This window comes from Coturnix japonica, chromosome Z, assembly GCF_001577835.2.
Source record: "Coturnix japonica isolate 7356 chromosome Z, Coturnix japonica 2.1, whole genome shotgun sequence".
Classification (NCBI taxonomy): Eukaryota; Metazoa; Chordata; class Aves; order Galliformes; family Phasianidae; genus Coturnix; species Coturnix japonica.
Window position 1 is genome coordinate 65,846,538 of NC_029547.1, and position 11,947 is coordinate 65,858,484.

Consider the following 11,947-nt stretch of genomic DNA (forward strand, 5'->3'; position numbering starts at 1 on the left):
TTTTGAGAATGTTAACACTCTGTATTTGGAAGGACCTCTGTCCTTTAGTACACATGAAGGTTCTGCTATGGGAAGCAGTGTTATTTTGGCAGATCTCTTCAGTTCACAGCTCCTTGTGATGACATCTGCTTTTGTTTGTGTTTAGGTTTTGTGAATCTCCAACGAGTGACCTGGAAATGCGAGGAGGAAGGGGCAGGGGGAAGCGGGCAAGGTCCGCTGCAGCTGTGGCTATACCTGGAAATGATACAAGTTACACTGAGTCTAGAGGACTTCAGACTAAGAATCGAGGTGGTGCTAATGGAAAGGGAAGGAGGGGCAGCCTTAACTCAAGTGGGCGCAGGACACCTCCAAATTGCTCCATGGATGAAGTCAAAGCCAGCCCCTCATCTACAAACAAGAGAAAAACTAAGCCTCCTATGGAGCTAGACTTGAACTCCAGTTCAGAGGACAGTAAGTGTGGCAAACGTGTTCGTACGAACTCCAGAAGCACTCCAACCACCCCACAGGGGAAGCCAGAGACTACTTTTTTGGATCAAGGCTGCTCTTCTCCGGTGCTGATTGACTGTCCTCACCCCAACTGCAACAAAAAGTACAAGCACATTAATGGACTACGATACCATCAGGCTCATGCACATTTAGACCCAGAAAACAAACTGGAGTTTGAGCCTGACAGTGAAGACAAAATTTCAGACTGTGAGGAACCATTGAGTAATGCGGCACTTGAATGCAGTGAACCAAGCACAAATTTGCCAGGCTTTGATCCACTAAAAGCACCCACATCTCCTTCCTCTGTTACTACCCCAGGGACCCCCAAGGGAAAAAGGGAACCAACCAGCAATGGCACCAGTTCAGTTATTAGTTCCAAAACTGGCAAGAATTCAGGCAAAAAGAAGGGTCTGAACAGTGAACTGAACAGCCTTCCTGTAATTTCTAACATGTCGGCCACACTGGATAATTGCTCTATAACAGATGGTAATTTGCAAACTGAAATGCCAAAACTGGAAGCTGAAGGGTTAATAGACAAGAAGAGCGTGACTGATAAAGGCAAGAAAGCTAATAATTGCAAGGTGGATAAAAACATTTCCAAACTGAAAACAGCCCGGCCCATTGCCCCAACGCCAGCACCGGCTCCTCCCCAGTTAATAGCTATACCTTCTACAGCCTTTACAACCAGCACTACAGGGACAATACCAGGACTGCCCTCTCTTACAACTACTGTTGTTCAGGCGACACCAAAGAGCCCTCCGTTAAAACCTATTCAACCAAAGCCCACAATTATGGGAGAGCCAAGCACTGTAAACCCAGCTCTCACATCACTCAAAGACAAAAAGAAAAGGGAGAAGCGAAAGCTAAAGGACAAAGAAAGCAAAGAGAGTGGAAGCCCTAAGATGGATTCCAAGCTGGGAAAGCTAGAGGATTCAAAAGGGTCTGGGAAAGATTTATCTGGACATTTTTTAAAGGACCATCTCAACAAGAATGAAGTGCTAGCTAATGGACTTTCTGAGTCTCAAGAGAGCAGGATGGCAAGTATTAAGGCTGAAGCTGATAAGGTTTACACATTCACAGACAATGCGCCCAGCCCTTCTATAGGGAGTGCCTCCAGGATGGAATGCAGCACTTTGGTGAATGGACAATCTTCAATGGCACCACTGCATGTGTTGACACAAAATGGTGCGGATAGCGCTGCTGCCAAAACCAACAGCCCTGCTTACTCTGATATTTCCGATGCAGCTGATGATGGTGGCTCTGACAGCCGGTCAGAGGGCATGAGGTCAAAGGCCAGCTCTCCTTCGGATATTATTTCTAATAAGGACAGTGTTGTGAAAGTACATTCTTCAACCACGTCACAGTCAGCACAAGCGAAAGAGTCCCATTCTCCCTATTACCATGGCTACGATCCTTATTATTCTCCAAGTTACATGCAGTCTGGACAGGTCAGTGCCCCGGCAGCTGGAAGCTGCAGTACCCCACAGGGAATGAAGATCAAAAAAGAGGCAGATGAAGAGGCTGAAAAGAAAGAGAAGGCAGAACCATCAGATGCCAAGAAAAATGAAAGCGGTTCCTCTAATTTGCAGCCGCAACATCAGTCAGTAATAACGCAAAGACACCCTGCACTTGCTCAGTCACTTTATTATGGACAGTATGCCTATGGGCTCTATATGGACCAGAAGTCCTTAATGGCCTCTAACCCTGCTTACAGACAGCAGTACGAAAAATATTACGAGGACCAGCGGCTAGCAGAACAGAAATTGGTACAGACTGGGAGAGACTGTGAAAGGAAGAATGAACCTCCCTTGAAGGAGATTGGAAAGGATGACAAGCAGAAAAACGTTCCGTCTGCAACTATTTCAAAGGCTCCTTCAACACCAGAGTCGAGCAAAAATAACACTAAAATAGGGTCTTTGGTCCCCAGCAAAGGTGAGGAGACGAGCAAATCACAGATACTTTCCAATCACCAGCAGCAGCTTCAGTCTGACAGTTTCAAAGCCAAACAGATGGAAAACCATCAGCTCATAAAGGAGGCTGTGGAGATGAAATCTGTCATGGACTCCATGAAGCAAACAGGGGTAGATCCAACTACAAGATTTAAACAGGTGAGATCACAGGAAATGGAACAAGAATGTCTTGGTTTGTCCTTAAAATGTGTGAGATTTTATCCCTGATTTTGCTATGTTCTTCTGCCTTTGCAGTCAAGCAAGCTCCGCCATCCTTTTTTCATGCTGGATAGTACTGTGGTCTGTGAATAGACCAATAGACCTTTCAGTTGAGCTGCTTGAAAAGAGAAAGAAAGATCTAGCAAGGTGATGACAGGATGCAGACTTAAGACTTGAACAGACTACTTTAAATTACATGCACGAATGCAAACGATTAGGTTACTCTTTTAGATGTAAAAGCCAAGCAGTTTGCTTAGTTCAGGAATGAGACATTTGAAGCAACGTAAGCAGCTTCCATTGTGAGAGGACTTGAAGTAGATTTGAAACATGGTTTGAAGTGTTTCCTTTTTTTTTCTTTTTTTTTTTTTTTTTTGTTAAATATCAGTTGGCATTTACAAAAGATGGGTGAGCTGGTTCTTTGAAGAGTTGGCTTGAAGCTCAGCTAGTTATCTTAACCCAAGGTGACCTTTTTGAAACAGTTTAGTTCCCCTTCTCTCCTCAACCAACCTCAAACCCCTACGGACCCACACAATGGATGAAATCCTTTCTCCATTGAAGTCAGTGATAGTTTTGCTGTTGACTTCAGTGGAACCAGAATTTCATCCAGTGGCTCACGCTGACCTTCCTAGATGTCAAATTTCCTTCATTCCAGGCAATGTTACTGTCTGTGTGCTCTGAACTGGAACCTCAGTGCTTAACACTTTCATGTTTTGGAGTACGATACATCCCAAACTTCACCCTGGCAGTCTGTCTTTCAAGATACTGTGGGGTCAGGTGAATGGGAGTTGGAGAGCTCTAAAGGAAGTGGGATTGCACAGGCCTGAGAAGAAGATTTCTGCTGATTCAAATGAGTTTTTGAACCAGACAGTCTGAGTGTTTAATTCTGTGCTTATATTTCCATTGCATGTGCCACAAGTATGTATCTGCTAGAGCAGTGTTTGCACTTAGCAAACAGTCTTGCTATTATTGTTCAGTACTGATTTAATGTAGTCTGGTAATAAGTCACCTTTTAAATTCTATAAAGTGTTTATAAACTGTTTTATGTAATATATTAAGCAAAAGATGCATTTGTGATGCCCTGTACATGTACCCTAAACCTTGTGGTGTTGACACTGTGAATGTTTATCCATGTGTAATTTTACAAATCTGAAAAAAGACTGCCAACCTGGAGAAGCCTGCTGAAATGTCCGACCTCCACTGATTTATGAATGTTTGTAATATCAGACAGCATAAGCATCTTTTCAGCTAGGTCTGTTTTTCGCATTCATTGTTTTATAGTCTAAATGCTCTGACATATCGTTAGACAGCTTTAATTTTGTGGTTCACAGATATTCTTTGCTCTCTACTGGGAAAATATCTCTGTGGGCTTTAATTAAAGTGTTTTATGAATAGTGTGGTCTCAGAACTTTGATACAATGTGGATGTATTTCATGATTAAACTAGTTAAAGGCATGAAGAAGGATATGAGATGAAGCAATTGAATTAAATTTTGATAATAGCCTTTTAGTCTTTCATGGGAATATTGGTTTGACTCTGAGCGCAAGGCATTCTGTAGCAAGCAAATCTCTGTGTAATATGGATATGTTATTAAACTAGCTGTTAAAAGTGCATTAAGTGAAATGTGAGGAATATCAATAATGATTTTATTTCAACCTACAAGTTCAGAACAAAAATTTTCTTCTCCTCCATATTAGGATCCAGATACACGAACATGGCATCATTATGTCTATCAGCCTAAATACCTTGATCAGCAAAAATCAGAAGAACTTGATCGGGATAAAAAGTTAAAAGAAGACAGCCCTAGAAAAACACCTAACAAGGAAAGTTCCCTGCCTAACCTTCCTGTCTCATTAGCAAGCATTAAAGAGGAGCCTAAAGAGGTCAAGCGTTCTGATTCTCAATCAGTGGATGAGAGCAAGATAAAAAACGATGATCGAAAGACTCCTGTAAATTGGAAGGACTCTCGGGGTGCTAGAGTAGCAGTTTCCTCACCAATGAGTCAGCATCAGTCATATATCCAGTACTTGCATGCTTATCCTTATCCACAGATGTATGATCCCAACCATCCAGCCTATCGAGCAGTCTCTCCTGTCCTAATGCACAGCTATCCTGGTATGTATTCTGAAATTTGCCTTGTGCACTAGTTAAGATTTGCACATTTGAAGTGTAGTAAAGCTTGAATTTTAATATTTCTGGTAGTAGGTAGAGTAAATTAGGAGCTTTGTGGGTGACATTTGTATTGTTAGCGTTTCCACTTGTGAATAGTTCAGTAGATTTACACTGATCTAACAGCAAATGTTCCTTTTTTGAACTGTCACAGTTTCCAGCCAGAGTTTCCTCAACCCTTGGCTGTCTGCTTTTGCTGTTAGACTGATGGATATATAGCCTTATTGCCTATAAAAATATTCTAAGCACTTACTGTCAAAACCATTATAGCTCCTACTTTCTTTAAAGAGGACCCAGAAATGTATGAAATGGCTATCTGCTCAACCCTTTTTATAATCTCCATTCCATAATTAGCCATTGGGATAAAGTAGATATTTAAAAATAAAACAAAAAAAAAAAAAAAAAAAAAAAAAAGGAGCAGAGCTGCTGTCTAGTAGCCACATGATCTGATCTTGATGTTACCCGTTGTCCTGGCATCCCCCTTCTGCTACATCAGGGCAACCAAAATGTGAAAACGGTAACCTGATGTTGTATTCCTTGTTTACCTGCAGGGGCATATCTCTCTCCAGGATTTCATTACCCAGTTTATGGGAAGATGTCAGGGAGAGAAGAGGCGGAGAAAGTCAATACCAGCCCAAGCATCAATGCGAAATCAACCACTGAGTCCAAAGCACTGGATTTGCTCCAGCAGCATGCCAGCCAGTATCGCAGCAAGTCCCCTGTTGTAAGGCTTCATCTGTTGTTACTTCAGAGTAGTACATTTGAGGATGTGTAAAGAGCATCATTTCAGGAAGCATATGACCTAGCACCAGGCACTGAATACATAATGCTTCTTTTTAGTATTGCTTAAAGTCAGTTTCAAGTCATGATGTTTCTGTGGCTTAAATTAAAAGTGACACATATAACAGGGTTCTTGTGTTCAGAGCCTTCCTTTCTTGAATGGCTGGACTCATAGGGAGACTAGATTCAGAGATACCTCCTGGTGAATGGTTATGTAGGAAGCTTCTGTTTGGAAACAGAATATGAAATGGGAATTTGGGCTATGGGATTTGGTAATATCCCCTGCTTGTATTTACTATGAAGCCATGTCCTCCAGACTGGTCCTCATTTCTGAAGATTTCTGATGTTGGCACAAACTCTTAACAAGCTGGTGGTAGTTTTAATTGTAAACTAGTCACTGACTTTCATTCTATTTTCAAAAGGGCTCTTTAGGTATTCAGACAGGTATGATCCCTAGAATGTATAAAGAGGTCTGAGAAGTTGAGGCATTGGCAAGTCAGCCAAGCTTAAGGGTACATAAAACTGGAAGTCAGCATAGTGGCTTCATGCTGCAGTGCATTGTGCCAAAATCTCTGCTTGTTGAATTCTTCTGTTGGGCAGTTATACTGGCTTTATATTAGAATCATGTTCAGTAATCCATTAGATTATTAGCTTCATCATTTGAATGCAAAAGGTCCTTGGCATTTAATATCGGCGAGCATTCTCTTGTTGTTGTTATTGTTGAGATTTTCTTCTTTCTAAAAAAAAAAAATTAATCTGACGTCAGTTTTCTTCCACCTTTTATTGCCAGCCCGTGGAAAAATCGGCAGCTGAGCGTGAACGGGAAGCAGAAAGGGAACGAGATCGTCACTCACCTTTCAGCCAGCGGCATCTCCACACACACCACCACACACACGTTGGAATGGGTTACCCACTTATACCTGGACAATATGACCCATTTCAAGGTGAGCAGAAGGTTTAGGGTGATAGGATTAGCTTGCCTCATAAAGTTGTAGCTTTGACATTGTAAGTCATGCCTACATGAAGCATTTTGAATAGAGATCCCCTTGTTAAATCAGAAATGAGTTTAGGAAGAAGGCGTAGAAACTCACAACAAGGACTAAAAATAAATAAATAGACTCCTACCCGAGAGATAAGTCAGGTTTTGTTACCAAAACTGCTATTTAGAATATCATTAAAGATGTACCAGTTAGGCTGTGTCATTCATGTGAATGTTTTGATTCCTGTTACAAACTGACATTAACTGGATGAAAGGCACTGAAAAACAAACAACCTCCTTTTTGTATAATTAGGATTGTGTAAGCAACGGAAGAAGTATAGCAAAGACAGAAGTTTTTTATAATGAGCATATTTTATGTACAAGGGATTGTAGTCACAAGGGTTTGAGCTTGTTATAATTCCAGTGTCTGAAAGAGAACTCTTTGTGTTTTGTCAAATGCAGCACACAGAGTTGCAATCAGGGAAAAGCAGCACAGTGAGAGATGATTCATTCTCCCTAGGTTTTATCCCGGTCTCTGACCGTTTTTCACTAAGTCTGGATTCTAGCTGAATTAAAAGGAGGTTTCCTCCCATGCAGCAAAGTACATGCTATCACAATTGCTGGCTAAAATGACATTAATTCATTATGTTCATTTGGTGCCTCAGCAGCTATTTCTCCTTTGTAAAAGTCTTGACATGTCTCGGTTTGATTCAGTGATACCATACGCCTGTGGGATGCATTATGCTTGTTCAGTAGGAAAACTGTAAAATGATAAGTCATTATGAAGGCATTGTATTCTGAGCAGCTGGCATGTCGTGTCTGTAATTCACGGTGACTTTTGGTTCTTGTTGTTTCCTGGTACCTATTACTTCTACTGAGCTTCCTGTTTAGGAATTCATACAATCCATTTAGCAGCATGCAGTGCAGTAGTTCAAAAGGAATACAATCAGTAGAAATGTTGTATTTTCTTGCAAAATATCTGTCAAGGAGAATTCAGTATACTTATAAGAAGGCACATAGGTAATACTGAGCAGGCTTCCTTAATAACCGTTGCCTGAAACATTTGCTATTTGTGTAATATTGACACCCCACCATTTCCTAATGGTGCTTTTTTGTTTGTTTGCCTTAGCAATACTTCCTACCTTTTCTCACAAAGACCCATTAAAACCAGAAGTACATCAACATTCCTTCATTTCTTCTTTCCCTCAGGATTGACCTCTGCTGCCCTTGTTGCCACTCAGCAGGTGGCTGCGCAGGCATCTGCATCTGGTATGTTTCCTGCACAAAGAAGGTAAATAGCCAGTAAATCTTAAGTTATATATCTTAACACAGAGAGGAGAAAGCAAATAATAGGTTTTGTAACCTCATGGTCTATACTTCCTTGTGTGACACAGTTATTAAGGAGGAAGAAAGACTGGAACTCTGGGACAATCATAGTTTTACTCTCATTAAGGTCACATTTTGTCCTGTTTTTATAAGGTAGTTGATGAACAGGGGACAAGTAGTCTTCCTTCTGAGATTTTCCATAAATTATTAGTGTTGGTATTATTAAGATAAAGTAAACAATTCTGAAATCGTAAGTTAAGATCCAGTTTTATTTGATAATTTATTTTTAAAAGGGTATTTAAACTTCCTGTTCAGTTACATCTGTGTCCCATGAGGAAAAATTTAGAGCTTATCTTATCTGCAAGTCTCCTGGTTTGCTGATTTTACTATCAGAGAGTTTTGCCTCTCGGGTTTTACTGGGTTTTCAGTAGGATTTATTCTCCCAAGTGTCATCCTTATTTTTCAAGAGGGAAGAGACTTTTCTGTGCAATAATGATCCCATTTCATGAAAAAAAAAGCACCACAAACAGTAGGGCCTCTCTTGTTGCTGTCCTGTTAAGTCTTTGAGTTTAATTTATTAGTCTTAGTACTATAAAGTTCTGTGGTTAAGGTTGTCTTTCTGAGAGCTGACTCTGAAAACAAATGGGCATGCAAAGCTCTCAGCTGGAATTATTTGAATAAGAAAGGTTGCTAGGTCAGAAAGATCTGATGCACACTAGGGTTTCAAAACAGAAAAGATAAATGTTGGTGCTTGTTACCTGCTGGTATGTTCCTGGCAGGGGAAGGAAGAGGACAAGGCTTGGATGTCTTTCCTGCTTGGGTTTGAGAGTGCTGTGCAGATTTCATTTCACGGTGTATCCGAGGTGCAGAAAATGTTAGGGAAAAAAGAACACCACATACTAAAACGTTCTTCTTTCTCTTTTCAGAGAATGATGAGTTTGGAGATGTACATTGTCATGTGACTGGATCACATGAGGAAGCGCTTTATTACAGACATCAGTTCCATGGTGTTAATTTGAAATGCCTTAATGGCAGGCAAAAACCAGTCATTTCATTTTTGTAAATTGCAGATTTTATCACAGAGTAACAAATGTTGCTGTAATTAGACTTCTGTTTTTATATATATATATGCGTATATATATATACATATATATATAAAAATATATATATATTCTTTACTTTTTTTGTATCAATAACCAGGCTCACACACAGGGTCTGCTGCTAAGTTGCAAACCACATAGTAGAAGGAGAAATGTATTTGTCATGTTTAGAAAGTGTTAACCACAAAAGGTTGTTTGTTTCTTTTCTCTTCTTCTTTCTGTTTCCTTTTTCTCTTCTTTTCTTTTCTTTCTTTCTTTCTTTTTTTTTTTTTTTTTCCAAATTGTAAATAAATAATGTTATGTATCAGTGTGCCTGAACCTTGCGTACCCTTCTGATATTTCCCACAAGCTCTCAGAGAGGCTAACTGTGATGACACTTTGGTACAATGTAGATGTCTATTTGGTGGCTTCTATTAAGATGCATCAGTGTAAAATGTTCCTGTATTCGCTGTTTCATTGTAATTGTGTATTGTGAAAAATATACCTTTGGAAGGCATGGGGATCTTAGTACCACAAAAACTGTGTTGTACATAATGTAAAATTTTTAAATGGAAAATAATGAGCATCTGTGAATAATGAAATGTCTTTTTTGATAATCTTGAATGGCAGATAACCAATAGCCTGCATAACAGAAGACATCTGTGATTGTTCTATTACTTGAATAGTCCTGCAGTCTTTTTTTTAATGTTTACAATTATCCAGTTTTAGAAGAGAGACTTTAATGCCATTGCCTGGTTACTTGTTTTATGCTGTAATCTAGTTTATTTTATGTAAAATGTATATTGAATGCTTTCATTTTTATACCTGCCTTAAATAATTTGGCAATCAGAATAAAGAAAAAAAGTTGTTTTTTGTACTTTCTTGGTGTCTATGGGCCACTTCAAAATAACATGTGTTGTAGGCATAGGTAGCAGAGCCCGAAGTTGCCACACCACTCCTAGTCTGTGTCTCAGAAGCATTCCCTGGGACTCAGTTACCAGTGTGCCCAGCAGTGATTCTCTGCCTTCCCTGCTGGGCCTGCAGCTCTGTCTTCTCCCAGGGGCAGTGTGGGACCCAAGCAGCAGACCTCTTTCTGTTGACCCCAGCAGGCTTGGAAGAGGCCCATGGTAGACTCAGGTGGCATTTGTGGTACTTGAAAAGGCACTACAGGTTTGCCTTTTTTTAGCACAGCTGTGTTACTGTAAAACACAGGTGATTTTTGTGTGATATCTGAATTGCCCTCCAAAATAAGCAGGTGTGCAAAAAAATGAAGAACATGTAGCTTAAAAAGGCCATTGCTGTGCTTAACCATTGGTACCTGTATTGCCACAAAATAAGTGTATTTTGTGGCCGTATCGCCTATTTTGTTGTATTGCACTAAACACAGTACACAGGAATATGAAGACACTAATTGTAACTTGAAAAAAAGTCAGATTTACTGGTCAGGTTTTTGAGGCTTTAAATTCTATCCTTTCCTACATATCCCAGTTGTTTCACCTGTTGAAACTACTTTTTTAGCATTTAATATTGTTTTATGTTTGTTTTTTTTTTGTTGTTGTTGTTGCTGGGTTTTTTGGTTTTTTTTGTGTGTTTTTTTTTTTTTGACAGGGTGAATTAATGGAAGTTAGAACTTGTTTGTCTATTCCATTTCTTCCTCCTTGAGAATACTTAATACAGAAGGATGAATTAAAGGTCCTCAGCAGACAAGCACACTTGGAGTTTTTATATTGCTGTGATGAATCTGCCATTCATACTGCTATAATTGTTTTATTTTTATAGGCGTAAAATCAGTTCCCTTAGTGACTAGTAGTAAGGCTTGTTGATTTTTAACACACGTTATTTGTCTGTGGCTTACTTGCATCTTGTTCTGAACACGTTCATAAGGGTCACAGTGCTGACATACCACAAGTTATCTTCATCAGAAATGGGCAGAAAAGGGTGCTTTTTTTGGAGATGGGGATATTGTGAATACAGAACTCCTGAAAAATAAGTGCCTTATTACTTCTATATTAAAAGCTTAGATGGCTTCTGTATTGAGATATGCCATTGATTTCTTTTCCGTCTAGACTGCTAATGCTTCTGCAGCAAAACAGGTCTCACAAATTCACACAGTCTATGATTTTGATTTGGTGTGGTTTAATAGCGTGTTGTAGGTAACTGGAATGAATTACTCTGATTGATACAGAGTAAGCAGCAGCTAAAATAGTATTTAATGTTATAGCTTTATTATATCCTTGAAATCTGTAAGAGAGGCTTATGGGCATTGTCATAAGTTGTCATGGTTATTTTTTTCCCTCTATCTTCATAACTTTTCCTTTGATGTAATACTTGCCACTTCCTTAAAGGCTATGCAACTGGTTCAGTACTCCTAAAAGCCGGAAGCTAATCAGCTATGAGTCCAAGCTTGACATACAACTGCTGTAATCATTTAATCCCTGTATATCCAAACGATGAGCAGAATGAAGCACTAATATGAGAAAGGCAGTTTACAAACCTGGGAACTAAGGGCTGCAGAAGCTGAGAGGTGGCAAGGGGCGTCTGAAGCAGTGTGGTGCAGATGTACATGTACCTTGTTGTCCATAGGCAGGGCTTGCACTCCTTGTGACTTGCAACTAACAGCCCTACTACTCTGCTCTTATTGCAGCTACTATCAATGAACCTACTCTGTCTTTCATCAGAATGTTGCTAGACATGTCTTAGAGGTGAAGTAGGGCCTTGGTATTACACTTACTTCTCTTGAGTTTCTAATCTGTCCATGCATGCAGCTAGAGGAATGAAACATCTCATCAGTGGAAGCCCACCACACCAACCCAAAAACACCAGCCAGGGAGCTATTGCCCGTGATGCTTGCACTGGGAAAAAACAGATGTGAAACGAGAGGCGGTAGGTTGTTTTGTTCTGTTATTGCTTTTGATCAGTCTTGCAATTCTAGAGGCTGGAATAGGAGGGAAATCTAAAAGACA

General features: G+C 39.9%; 1 protein-coding gene across 4 annotated transcripts in view; it reads left to right on the top strand.

Moving 5' to 3' along the window:
• ZNF608 (zinc finger protein 608) overlaps window positions 1–10,691 on the top strand; it is an 82,407-nt gene extending 71,716 nt beyond the window's left edge. For 3 of the 4 annotated variants that reach the window (XM_015850050.2, XM_032441283.1, XM_032441284.1), the window contains 6 exons: window positions 146–2,594; window positions 4,349–4,766; window positions 5,372–5,544; window positions 6,391–6,544; window positions 7,789–7,848; window positions 8,832–10,691. In XM_015850050.2, the coding sequence (XP_015705536.1) occupies window positions 146–2,594; window positions 4,349–4,766; window positions 5,372–5,544; window positions 6,391–6,544; window positions 7,789–7,848; window positions 8,832–8,968 (3,391 nt within the window). In that variant the 3' untranslated portion in view covers window positions 8,969–10,691. Of the gene's footprint in view, window positions 1–145; window positions 2,595–4,348; window positions 4,767–5,371; window positions 5,545–6,390; window positions 6,545–7,788; window positions 7,871–8,831 lie in introns of all 4 variants that reach the window. The other variant, XM_015850051.1, reaches the window with a different exon arrangement.
• Window positions 10,692–11,947: the final 1,256 nt, after the last annotated feature.